The sequence below is a fragment of the Rhinatrema bivittatum genome, chromosome 14 (assembly GCF_901001135.1).
Source record: "Rhinatrema bivittatum chromosome 14, aRhiBiv1.1, whole genome shotgun sequence".
NCBI lineage: Eukaryota > Metazoa > Chordata > Amphibia > Gymnophiona > Rhinatrematidae > Rhinatrema > Rhinatrema bivittatum.
In genome coordinates, this window is record NC_042628.1 from 79,159,409 (window position 1) to 79,178,908 (window position 19,500).

At 43.7% G+C, this 19,500-nt stretch overlaps 1 protein-coding gene across 1 annotated transcript in view; it reads left to right on the plus strand.

The window, feature by feature from the left end:
* The window catches only part of LOC115075650 (IgGFc-binding protein-like), a 94,985-nt gene that overhangs the window by 63,743 nt on the left and 11,742 nt on the right, over positions 1–19,500 (plus strand). Inside the window, exons 13-19 of the mRNA XM_029576224.1 lie at positions 13–586; positions 4,744–5,342; positions 5,707–6,274; positions 7,473–8,068; positions 15,375–15,945; positions 16,688–16,887; positions 18,398–18,772. Coding sequence (XP_029432084.1) covers positions 13–586; positions 4,744–5,342; positions 5,707–6,274; positions 7,473–8,068; positions 15,375–15,945; positions 16,688–16,887; positions 18,398–18,772 — 3,483 coding nt within the window. The remainder of the gene's footprint in view (positions 1–12; positions 587–4,743; positions 5,343–5,706; positions 6,275–7,472; positions 8,069–15,374; positions 15,946–16,687; positions 16,888–18,397; positions 18,773–19,500) is intronic.

The following is a 19,500-nucleotide window of genomic DNA, read 5'->3' on the forward strand; positions in this document are numbered from 1 at the left end:
TTTACCCTGCAGTTAAATGATGTAGCAGCCAGCCTACCAGTCACTTTAGAAGATGGCAAGATTCAGCTGTTCCAGAGTGGCGGCTATGCTGTATTACAGGCAGACTTTGGTTTGAAAGTGACCTATGAGTGGAACTGGCATGTGGTGATCAACCTCCCCAGCAGCTACTATGGAACCACAACTGGCCTCTGTGGAAACTTCAACCAAAATCCAGGAGATGACATGATAACTCTAGATGGCACCAAAGTGACCTCTATAGTGGATTGGGTTAGCAGCTGGAAAGTAAAAGACCGGGATCCATTCTGTTTCCATGTCTGCAGAGGCAATTGCCCCACTTGTGAAGAGAGTAAGAGGAACTTATATGAAGGTGAACAGTACTGTGGTCTGATTAGCAAAGTTGCAGATGGTGCCTTCCGTGAGTGCCACCCCAAGATCAATCCCGATGACTTCTTTGACAGCTGCGTGTATGACGTTTGCATAAATGGAGGTGCCAAGCAGTTCCTGTGCCAGGCTCTCAGTGCCTATGCATCAACCTGCAGAAAACAAGGAGTTAAAATCTATGACTGGAGGACACCAGCCGGATGCCGTAAGTGTATTATAAATCAAGGTCTATCAAGTCCAGTCTTCTTTTAATTGACTTCTCACAGTGTTTCACTTCTTATTTCCTTCATGTGACTATATAGATATTAGAAATTAATTAATAATAATTAAAAAAACAAGTTTTTCCAACAAACCCAGACTGTGCTATAACTGAGATCATAATGGGAGGAGCTCAATTGGCAAAATGTCAGTTCTTCCTTGCTGCTGTTTTTGTCATAATCGATAGATAAGAGAATACAGAAAGTTGTATAACCCCAGCAAAATCTACTTTGAGTTGAAAAGTGATTTAAAAAAACACATCACTGTGATTCATAGTCTAAATATTAGCTCAGTTGTGAATATCAAGAATGGTCATTATTTACTTCTTATAATATGACGTGGATTCTAATGCCTCCCCAACTGAAAATGCCAGCATCTCTGTGTATGTACAATGTCTTCAACATTGGTATTGGAGGCCTGGTGTGGGCTCCTGCTCATATCTGCTCCTGTTTACCAAATTCAAACTCTTCTTCTGGTCCTTTCAATAAGGTACCCATCCTTCTAGTGAACATAATACTGTTAAGGTACCACCACTTCGTGGCCTGTTTATATTCTCCACTCCTGCACACATTAGCATCAATGTGCATGTTAGCTAGATACTTCACTACCAAATAACCATCAATCAGTTACTTAGTCTGTTGGTCACTTGTGAGCTCATTGGTCAATGAATTGTTTGTGAACTTCAGTGAAGTCCACATTGTGCAAAGAATCGGTGAAAAGTCCTAGGTGCTCATAAAATGGCCAACCTTCTCTTATTGACACGTAGAGGCATGAAAGACTTTGAAGCCCATCTACTCTGTCCATTTTCCTTTCATGCTGCAATCTTGTTCATAATCTTCATTTCCCCACCACTAGGGATCCTTTCTGCTTTTCCTGTACATTGTTGAATTTTTAAGAGGCATCTTAAGAAAGGGTTAACTTGAAAATAATATAAAGAAGCATTTCTTTACAGAAAGCTGGTGCATATATGGAACAACAATGTTTTTTTTGGAAAAGCATATTTTTTCTTATTATTAATCAATTTCCAATGGGTAGACCATGTTTTATAAACATCACAACACACCATCTTCTAAAACTGTAAATGATACATCCTCTATTTACAAGTGAGGACCAAATGACCTCGAAATTTTAAAAGAAAAATTGGCTTCCTTGATGTTTAATTTTCCTGAAGGCTCACTAGAAATAATGATTGAGACTTGATGTAATTCTGTTCTAAATATAGCTTCGGAACTAGCCCCTAGAAAACTAAGAACTTCACAACATAGAATGAATATCCCATTGTATATTCATTTATTAACTCTATTAAAATTTGCCCTTCGAAAATCTGAAACCAAATGGTGAAAGCACTTTACTAATGAGAACTGAGATGCCTACTGCTGTCAGTTATTGCAATACACGAAGGCAGTTAAAATCAGCTAAGAAACTGTATTTCTACAATCATATCAAGGTCTCCAGTAATAACAAAAATGTCCTCTTTAACACTGAATGAAAAGCTTGTTAGCCCTTCTACAAGTACCCTGCAGCAGCTTCTTCATCAGCTCTCCTTGAATTATTTGCTGATTTTTTACAACAAAAATCACTAATTTATCTGCTTCCTGTCTACCAAATATTCCTCTATCCTCGAATACTGATATCATAGCATCAGAGGGTTGGGAAGAATTTGAATATGCTGCACAACTGAAATTTTTCAGATTATTAACAATGTAAATTCATCAACCTGCCATGATTCACGGTTCTTCTTAAAACTGCTCAGAATGATATCATTGATCCCATCTCACAAATTGTTAATCTCTCTCGCTCTCTCTACTGGTACTCATCCATCCATATTAATGTGCCTCCGTTCATCCCACTTTAAAGAAACCTACAGCTGATCTCTCAGGTTTTCTCAAATTTTCACCCAATTTCATCGCTCCCATTTATATCAAAAATCATTGAGTGTGTTGTACTTAAATAACTGTCTCAGTTTTTTGATGAACACACAGTTTTGGATCAATACCAATTTGAATTTAAACAATTTCGTGACACTGAATTTCTACTCTTATCTAGTATTGACACAATAATCCATGGTTTTGCCTCTGGAACTTCCTACATAATTTTATTTTACTGGACCTAAATGCTGCATTTGGTACTGTTAATCACAATATGCTTTTTGGCCAACTATTTTCTTATTTATTTGTATTTATTTATTTTCTGCTTTTGTCAGCGCTTCAGCACTTCAAAGTGGATTACGTTCAGGCACTGTAGTTATTTCTCTGTCCCCAAAGGGATCACAATCTAGCTGATGCTGGGATCACAGGGATTGTATACTCATGGTTCAAATAATATCTCACTGACTGTATGCAACCATTTTAGATTGCTTCTTCCAGTTGTGCTTCTCGGGACCCTGGTACCATAAGGCTCAGCCTTTCAGCTGCTCTATTCAATGTATATCTTACATCTCTTTGTTCCTTATTGTCCACATTAGGTCTTACATACCAACTATACGCTGGCGATATTCATTTCTATTTTCCACTAAATGTTTTGTTTTGCTTGTTTTTTTCTACTATTAACACATTATATTTGAGTCTCAAAAACTGTAATCATTATCCTTGGTGGCTTCTCTCCTGCATCCTTCACTTTTGTAACCATATTCAAAAGATTTTACGGAAAGCTTGCAATTTAGGTACAATTATTGATTCCTATCTGGCAACGTAAGCACAAGTCAAGACAGTAGGCCAGTCTTCATTCTATAAGCCAAGACTCCTTCATCACTTTAAGCCATTCTTGGACCTGTCTGATTTCAGAACTATTCTTCAGTCTTTGGTTTTCTCAGGCATCCATTATTGCAACTCTCTTTAAATAGGCCTTCCTCAGAATACAATCGGACCCCTGCAATTAATTCAGAACACTGCGGCTCGGTTACTCACTGCTATGAACATACATGACCACATCTCTCCAGTACTACGTTCACTGCATTGGCTGTCAAGTCAAAGGTGTATTCAATATAAATTTGCAATTATTATATATAATCTCTACAACAGAACCTCCTCCTCATGGATCAGTGCTACACTGCAAACCCCCAACAGGACCCTTCAGTCCTCCGGTCAAAACTTACTGGAAGTTCCTTCCCCTGTCTCACAGATTGTCAGCGTGTGAAAGGGTTTTCTCTATTGCTGGTCCAGTATTATGAAACTCCCTTCCTCCTTACTTCTGTACTCTAGCAGACTCCAAAGAATTTAAAAAAGCTCTTAAAACATATAGGGGCAGATTTTAAAACCTGCACGCGGGTGCAGATTTTATAACATGCACGCGCAGCCGCGCACATGTTATAAAATCCAGGGTCGGCGCGCGCAACGGGGTGCACAATTGTGCAACTTGTGCGCGCCGAGCCGCGCAGCCTGCCTCCTTTCCCTCCGAGGCCATGGGGTAAGAGGCCTTTCCCTCCGAGGATACTATGGGGTAAGATACGCGGGGGTTGCCCGCGTATCTTACCCCATAGTATCTCTTTAAGAAGGTGTCCTCCCTAATACCTTATTATGCAGCTTCTGTCTTACGGCTTGACCCATTGACTGCTCATTGAGATTTAGCTCTGCTCCCAGTAGTATGTGTTGTTACACATTTACTTAGACTGTGTTTTATTGTTTTCTAAGTTTTGTTATATTTTATGAATGTAATAAGATGGGAGTACATTGTCTTTTTATATATTATGTATGTTTCCTTTGGACCCCACCCTGCAGTTTGGAGAGCACAGGAAAGAAATACTTCTAAATAAATAAATAAATATTTGGTTTTCAGGATAGCCACAATGAACATACTGTACATACGATATATTTGTATACAATGAAGGCAGTGCATGCAAATCTATCTTATGTGTATTCATTATGGACAAGCTATGAACTACATCTGTTGTGGCTCGTGAGGATTGGAGTTAGCCTCCCCTGCTGTAGAAGAAGTAGGCTCTGTGATATTGTGGCAGAAAAGAGAAGAAGTAAATCAGAAGGGCCTGAAGTTCTGTATTTGTCGTATGGCTCCTCATTTACAGAAGATCTCCCAATTTTTCATCTAAAATTATTGGTGTCATATTTTCTAACTAATTTCTCGTAACTATGTTCTCTTATATTTCAGCCTTGCCCTGTGGAGAGAACAGCCATTATGAGGCCTGTGGGAATGCCTGCCCTGCCACCTGCTCTGACAGAGTCGCCCCTTCACGATGCACAGAGTCCTGTGTGGAGACCTGCCAGTGCAATACTGGCTTTGTCCTAAGCGTTGACAAATGCGTTTCCGTCGACAGCTGTGGCTGCAACTACAACGACCTTTACTACAAGCCCAACGAAGAATTCTGGAGTGATGACAACTGCCAGGTGAAATGCAAGTGTGACCCAGCCCTGGGCATGGTAGTGTGCAAGAACATAAACTGCAAAGCCAGCGAGAGATGCATGGTTGTGAATGGGATCCGTGACTGCTATCCACTCAGCTACTCTACTTGTTCTGCCACTGGAGACACTCACTACACTACGTTCGATGGGTTGACCTATGATTTTATGGGCACCTGTATCTATCAGATGGTAGGGGTGTCTTCTAAAGACCCAGCGCTCACCCAATTTGCCATGAATGTGCAGAATAACAACAAAGGAAACAAAGGAGTCTCTTTCACAAAAGTAGTGACGTTTCAAGTCTATGGCATTACAATCACCATCAACCAAGACTATCCTCGCAAAATCCAGGTAGTTATCATTTTATATATGCATGTACTGATTTATTTTAGTTATGAAGTGTTGTCCAACATTTGATCTCCTTGTTTCTACACAAAGGTTAAGTATACATATGGATAAACCAAATTACTGCAATTCCCATCATGTAAATTTCAATTATGTTTTTCAAAGTCTATTCCTCTGATTGACTATAGAGCTTGCATAGTTGTTATTATACCAGACAATATAAGTGTTATAAGATCACCGGCCATAATGAAAACCTTTCTTAAGAATACAGGTGCGGTGCATTCTGTGATTTTATGAGTAGCAAACTTCAGTGGAAGTTCATTTCTATAGGTAAAAACATCCTTTACAAGCTCTATCATTTCCTTTTTAGGTTGATGGCATTTTTGTTGCCTTGCCATTCTACTTCCAAACCAACAAAGTAGTGGCCTACATCAGCGGAGATCATGTCATGCTTGAGACTGATTTTGATGTCACATTATCGTTTGATTCGTACAGCTATGTTACAATAAAGATACCAAGTACTTACACAAATGCAGTCAACGGTCTCTGTGGCAACAATAACAAGAACAGCAATGATGACTTGACTTTGAAGACTGGAAACAAGGCATCCAACACTGTTCAGTTTGCTGACAGCTGGAAAGTTGGGGAAGTGCCAGGTTGCACATCTGATTGCAAAGGAAGTTGTCCAGTGATCACTGAAGCCCAGAAAGAAATCTACAAGACTGAGAAGTTCTGTGGTCTCATCACTAAGCAAAATGGGCCATTCAGTAAATGCTTTGAGTCTATTGACCCCAAACCCTTCTTCAACAATTGTCTCCTTGATGCCGTACAGTACAAAGGCCACTACTCTGCTTTATGCAGGTCTATTAGTGCTTACGTCTCTGCATGCCAAGCCAATGGTATTGAGATCCTGGAGTGGAGAACATCCTCATTCTGCAGTAAGTTTCATTTAATTGTGCAGGCAATTGAACTTCTTCATTCCAAATCCCGCCCCCCACCCCCCCATCTTTCCAGCAGCGGTGGATCAGAATGCAAACAACAAAGTGCCACTTCCAAAACGCTTTCCACCAGATTTATTTATCTGGTACAATAACAGAGATTTAGTTCAAACCAAAAGTCAGTAAGTTGTGTAACCAGATAGTTATAAATAGACTAAATGGTAATGCCTGAAGGATCACTGATAGGCAAATATAAATTAAACCAATAGATTATAATTTGAATATCCTTACTTCCTTAGAAATTTTAAATTGCTAACAATTGAACTAAATTAAGATCAGAGAGTAGTCCAGCAGCAAAGGGGGGCTATCCAGTCTTTGCCCTGCGTGCCACATGTGTGAGAGGTTAATATGTGTGCAGTTGGTTCAGAGATCTCCTAGCCCTCAGAGAATGAGTCGATCTCTGGAAGCCAGAGTGACTGGGGCTCAGCTTGATGGCAGGCTGTGCAATTCAGAGGGGCCTCTGGGACATTTCCACGGGTGTCCGCTAGTGATTTGATAAAACTTTGGGTTGTTTCTGACTGCTAGAGAAAACTAGTTGATCATGATTTACAATACCATACATACATTGCCTGGATGTGCCTACTACCCACAGTTAGAGAGATGGATGGCCGTGATCTGACAGTGCTTTTATTGTGAACATGAGTGTATAAATAAATATTGCAATGCATATCTTCAATACTTCAAACTTTTATTTGAGGATGGTGGTGCAACCTAACATATAGATAGATGAATAGTTAAAGAACTTTCAGAGATGTCTTAGGAAATGTGCTCATCTTCAATTTTTTAATGTAAATTAATGTATCTATTTGTATATTAAAAGGCTTTCTTCCCCTGCATTCCTAAAGCAGTTTTGTTTTTTTTTAATTACAGGCCACTATAAAATTATGAAAAAAATGGCCCCCTATTATTTGCTTTGGCATAATGAACCTTCAGGAAGGGGAGAGTGCTTTCTAAACATTATCTAAATTCATTAGCCTTTGCAACCACATAAATCCTTTCTTTAATCATAAAAGTGTTCAGATAACAATGATGATTGAAAGGAGTGAAAAAGTAGAAGAGACAAAAGAAGAGAGATATAGAATCCATTGGAGTTTATATTTTCAATGACCTCTGAAATGTATCTTCCATTTGTCCCCAGGTCCTTCCTGTCCGTCCAACACTCACTATGAGTTGTGTGGAAATGGTTGCCCTGCTACCTGCTATGGCCTCTCCTCTCCAGTGGGCTGCGACGTTGCATGCAGAGAGGGCTGTTACTGTGACAATGGGCTCATTCTGAGTGGAGATAAGTGTGTCCCTCTTACTAACTGTGGCTGTGTGAACAAGGACAAGTACTACAGAAAAGGAGACATTTTCTACTCTACTGCCCAATGCAAAGAGCAGTGCCAGTGCAAGGAAAATGGACTTGTCCAGTGCAAGGTTGCCTCCTGTGGTGCCAACGAGGAATGCAAAGTGGTGAATGGAGTACAAGGTTGTCAGCCAGTTGGATGTGGCAAATGCGTGGCCTCTGGTGACCGCCACTACATTTCATTTGATGGGTTGGCAGTTGAATTCCAGGGCACTTGCTCCTACACATTGGCCAAGGTCAACAGTGAAGACCCAAGACTGGTGAAGTTCTCTGTGGTGGTGCAGAATGAAAACAATGGGAGTGGCAATATTGCTGTGACCAAAACAGTGGCAGTATCTGTTTATGGTTATTTAGTCACCATAGAACAAGGGATGAAGTGGAAGGTTAAGGTAAGAGATCATATTTAAATTTTAGAAGATTGAAATCATAGAGGTCAATATTTAAAGCCATTTAGATAGATAACTCACAAGTTATCCATTTAAATGGCAAATTTTTGAATATTGAGCACATCCTGATGCATCCGTGGCCAATGCTGGTGGTAGGGTATCCAACTGCCCTAGGTGGTGATGTCGTCATGTGATCTCTCTCTCTCTCTCAAAGTGTACATGACAAACGACCTCAACTCTTCAAGGCAATATATACCCAAAAATGCCCTCTACCTCCATGCCTCACCCGCGCCACGTCTCATCTCGTCTGTCCTTTCAAAACCAACCCGCCCACTTCCATCACCCTAGGCCACATCTATCCCACCTAATGCTTCCGCCAGCCCTACCTGTGGGCCCAGTCTCACAGGGGCCACTTGGCCCTGAGAACACTCCCCAGTAATGTAAAACCCCTGGGAGTTTGCTTAGACCCCCTGTGCCTCCCCATGTCTTCTTTGCAGTTGGCCTGTAGTAGTGAAATTTTAAAAAAGGCCCTTTTTGCAGAATAATGCAACCGCAGTATATGCGTCTAGTGCATATAGTTTACACTTGCAGCACTACTGACTAGGGATGTGCAGAGCAAAATTTTATGTTCATATTTTTTATGTCCGAAAGGGGGTCCCACTTGCGGCCAATATGGACATAAAAAAAATCCAATGAGTTGGGTATATGTACATATGTGCAAAAAAAAAATTTAAACCCCCTCACCCTCCTTAATCCCCCCCCCAGACTTACCACAACTCCCTGGTGATCGAGCGAGGAGTGAGGACGTCATTTCTGCAATCCTTGGCGAGAAGCATGTGACGTCGGTGGCACGTCGAGTGACGCGGCGTCACGTGATTCCCGGCTCGTTCGCGCCGGACGGCTCGTTCGGCCCAAAAAGAACTTTTGGCCAGCTTGGGGGGGCCTCCTGACCCCCCCAAGCTGGCCAAAAGTTCTTTTTGGGCCGAACGAGCCGTCCGGCGCGAACTCGCCGGGAATCACGTGGCGCCGCGTCACTCAGACGCGACGTCACGTGATTCCCGGCGAGTTCGCGCCGGATGGCTCGTTCGGCCCAAAAAGAACTTTTGGCCAGCTTGGGGGGGCCTCCTGACCCCCTCAAGCTGGCCAAAAGTTCTTTTTGGGCCGAACGAGCCGTCCGGCGCGAACTTGCCGGGAATCACGTGACGTCGGCATCACGTGATTCCCGGCTCGTTCGCGCCGGACGGCTCGTTCGGCCCAAAAAGAACTTTTGGCCAGCTTGGGGGGTCAGGAGGCCCCCCCAAGCTGGCCAAAAGTTCTTTTTGGGCCGAACGAGCCGTCCGGCGCGAACGAGCCGGGAATCACGTGACGCCGGCGTCACTCGACGTGCCACCGACGTCACATGCTTCTCGCCAAGGATTGCAGAAATGGCGTCCTCACTCCTCGCTCCATCACCAGGGAGTTGTGGTAAGTCGGGGGGGGATTAAGGAGGGTGAGGGGGTTTATATTTTTATTTTGGCTCAACAATCGCGATTTCCCACATATCGAACATATCTATGTTCGATATGTGGGAAATCCGATCGTTTATGTCGAATCAATTTTTTAAGTAAAAAAAAAATATGAGTTGCGTTTTACTAATGCGGTCAATCCGAATGCACACCCCTACTACTGACAGAAGCAGTACTGGGGGGTCGGGAGCGGGTAAGTGATCTTACATCTTCCTCCCAGCAGGAGGTTTTCAGGTCCCAGGGAAGGAAGCCTTTTTTATGTAAATTTACTGAACCAGAAAAGGAGTGAGGGCAACTAGTGGGCAGGGAAATTATTTCAAATTTGGGAGGGGTTTGGTGATGGGGGCTTTATGTGAAATTCTGAGGGGAAGGGACAGATGAGGGGATTGGGCTGCAGGCCCACTTACATCTTTTCTTCTACCTAATATCTGTCCACACAAGGCCTGATAACTAAAAATCCTAAGCAGTTGTATTCAAACAGGGCCAGTTAGGTGTTATAGTTATTCGGTTACCTCAGGCAAGTATATTCAGTGCCCTTTATCCTGCTGAATAACCTTAGCCAGGCTTATTAAATATTACCCCAACAGCTTTTAGCATCAGGCACATTTCCTTCAAATGCATGGGTATTTTATAAACTAGAAAATGGAAGAAAGTGGCTGAAAATCAATAAGTCTGGTATTAGATGGCCAGCAGACACTGGATTCATCCCCGAGCACTCGTGTGCCTTGCAGATGGAGTCACTTCTTACAGTCAGCAGCCACTAGAGAGTGTATTCTCCTGGTCACACCTCATGTTTGTCATTGGCGTCTGGTGACATTTATAGCAGAGGATTCAGTCTCACCTCCCCCCACCTCAGGACACCAGCAGTCTTGCTCATTCAGTCCCCCCCCCCCCCCCCTATCACCCCTATCTCCCCCAGGTCTCCTGCAGTCTCACTCCCGCAACCCCAGCTCCCCGAGAGACAGAAGACATTTCATGCCCATATGTCCTTAGACCCAGTTTACCATGTACTGGGTGTGACCTCAGAAAGGCATGAATAAGGAATTAGAATATAGTAAACCTCCCAGGCCAAAACAGTGCTCAAGCTACAGCCCCATCTATGAAAAGGCAAGAGTGTAAATATTACTCCAGTGCACCTCCTATTAGGAAAACAGAGCGTCAGGCTGCCTAAAAATATCTGTAAAAATACATGTATCTAACAATATTGTACAAAAGCTCCTAAAACTACACACATCCCTTCTTCAGATGTCAGATCAGAGACATTCACAAGTCAGCTCTCAGTAACTCACATATACAGTAATTCTGGATAATACTTAACTTTTATTGGACTGTGTTTATCACAGCCTGCCAAGTCTACAGTTTCCCACAAGAAATAAATCTGCCATAACAAAACAATACTAACTCCCGGGATTCAAACAACACTGCAAATGTTACCATAGCCTTAGAAAACCAATACATCTGCTATTGAAAACAGAACCAGCCAGAGACTGCTATAGAAACCACTGACTACACAATCCTTTCCCCTAGTCACCAGCAATAAAATCAAGAAATTATAAAACAATCAAAATAGTAAAACTAATAAAAAGAATAAATATTTCATGACAACTGATAAATAAGAACATTCAATAATTTAAACCACATACAAATGTTTCCCAAAACATCAATATGATATTTCAAAAGAGCAAACGCATCAAACATCCAATAATGAAACGCCAAAGAATTAAAAAAAATCTTCTGCTCTCCATCCATGGGATTTTTTGATTCCCAGAAACCCTGAGATGGTCATGGATTGGGGAAAGGGGGCCTCTCTCACACACACACATTCACATGATTTCATTCACACTCCCTCTCTTTCTGTCATGATCCCCAGTCCCCTCTCCCTATACCCCCCAGTCATGATCCCCACTCCCCTCTCTCCATACCCCCCAGTCATGATCCCCACTCCCCTCTCTCCATACCCCCCAGTCATGCTCCCCACTCCCCTCTCTCTCTATACCCCACCAGTCATGATCCCCTGTCCCCTCTCTCCATACCCCCCAGTCATGATCCCCACTCCCCTCTCTCCATACCCCCCAGTCATGCTCCCCACTCCCCTCTCTCTATACCCCCCAGTCATGCTCCCCACTCCCCTCTCTCCATACCCCCCCAGTCATGATCCCCACTCCCCTCTCTTCATACCCCCCAGTCATGATCCCCACTCCCCTCTCTCCATACCCCCCAGTCATGCTCCCCAGTCCCCTCTCTCCATACCCCCCAGTCATGATCCCCTGTCCCCTCTCTCCATACCCCCCCAGTCATGATCCCCACTCCCCTCTCTCTATACCCCCCAGTCATGCTCCCCACTCCCCTCTCTCCATACCCCCCAGTCATGATCCCCACTCCCCTCTCTCCATACCCCCCAGTCATGATCCCCACTCCCCTCTCTCCATACCCCCCAGTCATGCTCCCCAGTCCCCTCTCTCTATACCCCACCAGTCATGATCCCCTGTCCCCTCTCTCTATACCCCAGCAGTCATGATCCCCACTCCCCTCTCTCCATACCCCATCAGTCATGATCCCCAGTCCCCTCTCTCTATACCCCACCAGTCATGTTCCCCAGTCCCCTCTCTCTATACCCCACCAGTCATGATCCCCTGTCCCCTCTCTCCATACCCCCCAGTCATGATCCCCAGTCCCCTCTCTCTATACCCCACCAGTCATGATCCCCTGTCCCCTCTCTCTATACCCCCCCAGTCATGCTCCCAGTCCCCTCTCTCCATACCCACCCAGTCATGCTCGCAGTCCTCTCTCTCCATACCCCCCAGTCATGCTCCCCAGTCCCCTCTCTCCATACCCCCCCCAGTCATGCTCCCCAGTCCCCTCTCTTCATACCCCCCAGTCATACTCCCCAGTCCCCTCTCTCCATACCCCCGTCATGCTCCCCAGTCTCCTCTCTCCATACCCCCCAGTCATGCTCCCCAGTCTTCTCTCTCCATACCCCCCCAGTCATGCTCCCCAGTCTTCTCTCTCCATACCCCCCCAGTCATGCTCCCCAGTCCCCTCTCTCCATACCCCCAGTCATGCTCCCCAGTCCCCTCTCTCTATACCCCCAGTCATACTCCCCAGTCATGCTCCCCAGTCCCCTCTCTCCATACCCCCCAGTCATGCTCCCCAGTCCCCTCTCTCCATACCCCCAGTCATGCTCCCCACTCCCCTCTCTCTATACCCCCAGTCATACTCCCCAGTCCTCTCTCCTCACCCAGCCAGCAGCAGTCTTGTTCTGTAGCTCCTCCAAGACCCCCCAGTCATGTGCTCCAGACCCATCTCCCCATCCAAACTCCCCAGTAGTCTTGTTCTCCAGTCCCCTCCCATTCTCCAACTTCTCCTCCCCTCCATTCCTCTCTCACTGTCACTGACTGGCACTAAGATCCTAAAAGAAAGAGCCGCACAGCATTGAGTTCTCTTCCTCCCGCCCGCCCCTTGGGCTTAGAGAGTAGCTCTGAGTTTGAAGACTCCCTGCTGGCCTGTTTTTCATGTGCCTAGAAGGCAGGATCTTCTTCCAGCTGAAGCACAGATGTGCAGCTGAAAAAGAAATCCCCCCCCCCCCCGCCCCGAAAAAACAGGTCCAAGGCTGGGGATTGGCTGAATCCCTTGAAGGCCTTGCCCATTCCCCACTGGTGTTTGTAATGCACTAAAACAGAAAGTGTGCACAGGGCACGAGATCATAGTTGCATAAGCAGCACATCACGATGATATCTTCCATATCTTTGGAGGTCAATATTAGGAAGATGTGTTCATTTAAAACAAATAAGAAATCTGAACCGTATCAGACAGATTCATTACAGATATTTTATAACAAATACAGTCAGTGCACCAAAAAATCCCCCAACGTTTGGGGTTCATTCTTTTCATATATAGTGCATACTATTTACAAAGATTGCGCTCTAGTTTCATAAAAGAATGAAAAAGGAATTACAAAAGGCCATCAAAGAAATAATGAAAAGGAATCCCAGAAGCAGAAATGAACACTTTGAATGAGCACAGCCCTAGACAATATTCAAAGGTTTTATGTGGTTACAGTCATTGTGCAGCTCAGCTAATTAGGCAGATAAACTTATTTGGCTAACTAACTTTGCCTGCATATTCAGTGGGGTGGCTGCACCACTGAATATACTTGGCTGTCTTAACAGCCAGATAAGTTTATCCAGCTCGTTTTAGACAGGTCTATGGGCCGGCTAGAAATAGGCAGATAAGCTCCTCCCCATTATGTTGATTCCCCTCCCACAACTTAGCAGGCTAACTACACAGCCAGATAAGTAGTTATCCATCTAAGTGGTGGACGCTCAGCATGGCCAGATATTCAGCTGCTGCCACTTAGCTGGGTAAGTCCTAACGTATCTAGCTAAGTGGTACTGACTATTGCCCTACTAACCCATTAAAAATCCTCCATGACCTGCTAAAATCTATTCAACAAAATCACTATGCACATAGATTTAGCTAGAAAAAAAGGGACAGGGTTAGAGGAAGCCTGAGGCAGATATTTCATATTCCTGTGGTTAGTGCTAATCAGTTTAATTTATTTACTACGAGCAGCCACACAAACAGATGCCATGAAACTGCATGTGGTTTATGAGATATTCAGACACAACTTTAGGGGGCCAAAGCTGTGCATGGCTATATGACACTTTGTGATCTTGTCACAAATAGTATAGAGAGAAAGAGAGAGCACCAACTTAGGTATTTATACCTCTATATGAGGCCCACCTAGTAACTCGAGGTGAGGTTTAGGTAGTAGTGTAGGGGTTAGGGGCACTTTGACGATCAAAGTTAGGCGTACAAACAGAACAGTGCTCTCTTGTGAAGATTTGATGACCTTCGGAGTGAGGAAACTCACCCAAAGATGAGATTTGTGCAATGTTCTCTCAACCTAGCTTGATGGACTCTCTACCTGGGTAACATCAAGCTAGGTTGAGAGAACAATGCACAAATCTCATCTTTGGGTGAGGTTCCTCACTCCGAAGGTCATCAAATCTTCACAAGAGAGCACTGTTCTGTTCGTACGTCTCACTCTGAATGTCAAAGTGGCCCCTAACCCTTACACTAATACCTAAACCTCACCTCGAGTTACTAGGTGGGCCTCATATAAAGGTATAATTACCTAAGTACTATTAAGCACCTTATTAGCTAGGTGCTTTCTCTTTCTCTCTGTTGTAGGTAGGAATTGTAACAATTGTGGTACTTACCACACAGTGTGAAAAAGTTATTGCACTCCAGTAATAGCTATGATAGTGCACTTTGCAATAAACAGGCTAGTACCACAAAACACACCCCTTTTCCTATCGCATGCAATATTTACTGCATTTTGATAAATCCAGGTCTTAGCCAGTTAAGCTGCAGATGAATATCCGGACAAAGTTAGCTCAATTTGCCACTTAGTGATGTTTTGAAAATCTAACCCTTTGCTTCTTTGTGGAGTATTAGCATAGAAGCCAACTTTTCAAAATGATTGGGGTACAAAACTCAACACAAATTACCTCTCTCTGGTCACAGTGAAGGAAATTGCTCAATATTGGGGGTGCTTGAGCTCCTACTGCACCCAGAGAGCTGGTAACTATGGGGATGATGATGATGTAAGTTTGCTATCTCTTCTCTGAATTAAAATAGGATTTCAAAACATTCATAGAAAAAGGAATGAATCTGCAGTTCTTGGAAGTGCTTCTCTGATACAACAAGATACTGTGAGGATAAATAAGAAGGTGTTGATTCAGATGGGCCCTTGTTATTTAAGTTGAAAGGATTCTTCTGCATCTGTCTCATTATTACAGATTAATGGAGAAACTGTCAATCTGCCAGTGACTGTCCCTGACGGCAATGTGTGGATCAACCAGGAAGGAAACAATATCATCCTGCAGACAGACTTTGCCATGAAAGTCCTGTACGATGCTGCGTATTATGTGGTCATTGTAGTCCCCAGCTCCTACAAGGGTAAAGTGGCTGGTCTCTGTGGCAACTTCAATGATGATACCAAAGATGATTTCATGCTGCCCAACAGTCAGATCACCAAAAATGTGAATGAATTTGGTGCAGCTTGGCAAGTGAATGCTCAGGATGTATCATGCACCAATGGATGCGGTGACAAATGCCCTGTCTGTGATAACTCCAAGGTGAATCCTTACAAAGTTGTGTCCTCCTGTGGCATGATCACGAACCCAGCAGGACCCTTCCAAGATTGCCATGCCAAAGTCAACCCTGCCAACTACTTTGACCATTGCATCTCTGATATGTGCGCTATGGAAGGAAAAGGAGACGCTCTCTGTAAGAGCCTACAAGCTTACGTGGCTGCATGCCAGGCTGCAGGAGCAAGCATTAAGACATGGAGAACACCTTTATTCTGCCGTAAGTGCACACAGAAGACATGTGGGAAGGGAAAGGGATGTGTTGTATGGCTTAAGGATTAGTTTTAGGTACAGGAAGGTCCTCCACCACTGATTTTCTGTGACCTTGGGCAGGTACTTCATCGCCTGGTGCCTCAGAATCCTAAGTCTGCTTCTGACTCTCTGTGTATGATCTTCATAAAGTCACTTTATCTACCTCTGCCTTGTTTTATCCAAATAATGAAGATGATAGACTTTACGCTGGACCATCCACATTCTCAAGTAGCGCACATGAACAGCAAATACATCTAATCAGCTGAAAAGGGCCCCGCACATAGTGCTAATAATGTATTTATGATCAGGTTTGAAATAACAATTCATTGGCTGTAGTCCAGCCTGATTGATTGGCAGTGACTATATTTCTTAGATGTAGACAACCATGTTTAGCCAAAAGTGCTGATGACCATGGCGTATGACTATGATAGAAATATATCCTGCATTACTGCCCCCTGACTTGTTTCAGAATGCACCCTTTACAGTATAAAAAAGTGTCACCTCATGTAAATTTGGAGAATAACCTAGCTAAGAAAGCACAGTATCTGCCCTGAGATAATGCTCTTAGGAGGTATCTCCTAGAGGAAAAAAACGATGAATGTTTTATAAGCAGTAACAGACTTCTAAAGCAATATGAAAAATAAGTTCTCTTTTTAGTGGTTTCACAGAACCAAGACTATCTCACCTCTTCCACGTCTTTCTTTTCTCAGCTCTTGTGTGCCCTAACAACAGCCACTACGAACTTTGCACCAGAAGCTGTGATTACACTTGTGCTAGCATTGCTGCTCCCTCTACTTGCACGGAGAAGTGCTTTGAGGGCTGCGAGTGCAATTCTGGATACGTATTTGATGGTGAGAGATGCGTGTCTATTGAAAGCTGTGGCTGCCCTTATGATGGGAGATACTTAAAAGTAAGTTTTCAGCTCAGTTACTTGCTTAGGGGGTTGTTTTCTAAATCCTTTTCGCGTGCGATATGATGCAAATTAGGGGGCGGGGAGGGGCGGAGTCGTCGGTGTTTTCGAATAACGTGCCGAATAACTACACCTTTCATGGTGTCGCTATTCGGTGCGAAAGCCGGCAGCCGGCGCACCGCAGTGGCGCGAAGGCTGCGGGGTTTTGCAGGCCTGCCCCCCGTTTTCGCAGGATTCACCATTCTGTAAAAGAATTTAAACGGAGAATCATGCACCCAGGAGAGGTGCCTGGGCGCGTCAGGAGAGCGTCCCCTCTCCTGCGATTCTTACTGTATTGGCCTGAAGATTATTACGTGAGGGGAGTGCCCGATCAGCTGGGGGCTGAGGCATTGCATTAGGAGAGAAAGTGTGTAAAATAGGTGGGTCTAATGGTCCTTATCTGTTGTCAGATTCTATGGTAATGGGAAGAGCAGGGTTGGAAGATAGCAGTACTGCAAATGTGAGATCGCTGGCTATATTCAATAGTGCAACTGCACTATTGATATTTGGACAGTGACCGAATATGTATCCCACGTATTCTGGGAGCTATATTGTCCTGGAAAAGGCTTGGCTGTTTGTGGGTTGTGATACCCATTTATTGGACAACCATCAGTATTATCCAAAGATGACATAGTACATAAGCCTTCAAGACTACATAGCTCTTTTCTTCACATCTCCATATATGGTCTCAAAAGTCTGCAATGTAGTCAAAAGAACCCCTCTTCTCAAATCAGGTAAACTATTAGCCAGTCATAATAGACACTACCTGCAGGTCAGTGCCTTCTTTGCTTATGTATAATCATTGGCTATGGTACAAAAGTTTTCAAAGACATTTCAAATATTTTTTTTATGCAATTAAAACTTATCTTAGAAATCCAGCGGAAAGTCGAGCAAGACGCCCCAACACTGGCCATGTTTCAATAACTGCATCAGGGGGCCGATGGAAAAGACCATTATACATTGCTTCTCATTATGCTTGTTAATGTTGCGCAATAAATTATCTAGAATGAGAAATGTAAAAGTAAATTCCATGTAAAAAGCATATTTCAGTGGTACACAAAGTAACACAATGCTGCAAAGCTTGTAAGCTTCTGCAGCATTGTGTTACTTTTACATTTGTCTTTCTAGATGATTTATTGTACAATGAGAGGCAATATATATAATGGTCTTTTCTATCAGCAGCCCTGATTTGTTCGAGAGGAAGGGTACTTTTCTCTACATTCCCTAACTTCTGTCCCTAGATTTTGACATATTTATTTCTGCCGTATTTATTCAAAAGCCTGTTTGCAGCAACTATGGACAACTCTTATACTGATCTAATGAAAGGTGTCACAGCCTTCAAAAAGTACAATGTATCCTGCCACCTTCTTATTGAAGACGTGTCTCTAGTAGAATTGCAAATACTCAATGACAGTTATTGAGTGTGTTGCCCAATGTGAAGAAACTGATTCTCTTTAATTCATTCTTCCAGGTTGGAGAAAGCATTGTGTCATCAGACTGCAGCCAAATATGTACCTGCTCTGCTGCTGGCACTATGTGTGAACTGGCGTTCTGTCAGACCGGAGAGACTTGCATGCTGAGAGGAGGAGTACGTGGCTGCTTCAAGAAGGATGCACAATGTACTCTAGCTATGGGAGCTCAATTTACCTCTTTTGATGGCCTCTCTGGGCAAGTGGCATCCAGTGCATCCTATGAAGTGGCCTCCCTCTGTGATGTGAAGTCGCCCTCCTGGTTCAGGGTCATTGTTGACTTCCAGCTCTGTGATGGTAACCTGCCTGCTCCAAGCAAGGTCTACATTTTCTTCCAGAATGCTTTCATCACAGTCTCCAAGAACAAAGATGCTTGGGTAAGGCAATAGATGCTTACAGCAGCTTTCAAGGTCAGGGATAAGAATAAATGAAAGAGGTAACCAGAGATTGAGTAGGGTCTTCTGTGATACAACTGGGCAGGCTGGGTGACCCTCACTACTGACAACTACTGTGGCTCCAAATTTTGTACCATTTGTCTGGCTAAGTCTGGACTCATCTGGACAAATGCCAATGTTTAAATATTCGGCTATAATCACCATCCCGGATTTAGCTACCTAACTTTGTATACATCTAAAAAGGTATTCAGATAAATATGGAGTGGTGTGGAGGCATTCTGGGGTAGAGGGGGTCATTTATCAAAATGCTATAAGGTGTTTTCGCATGCGTTAGCACCATAATGTATGCTGCGATTCAAATCCAAAAAAGAGGAGGAGTGGGCTAATCATTTTGTGAAGTCCTATTGCATGGCTTTAACTGTACCTTTTTCAGTAGTTTTGAAGCCAGGCTGTGAGGAGAGAGAGAAAGAGGGAGAGGAGACTAGCCATGATGCCCTTACCCTAGATAGGTATTTATATCTCTATGGGAGGCCCTCCTAGTTACTCAAGGTGAGATTTAGGTATTAGTTTAGGGGTTAGGGGTCACTTTGACATTCAAAGTGAGACGTATGAACAGAACAGTGCTCTCTTGTGAAGATTTGATGACCCTCAGAGTGAGGAAATTCACCCAAAGGTGAGATTTGTGCAATGTTCTCTCAACCTAGCTTAAT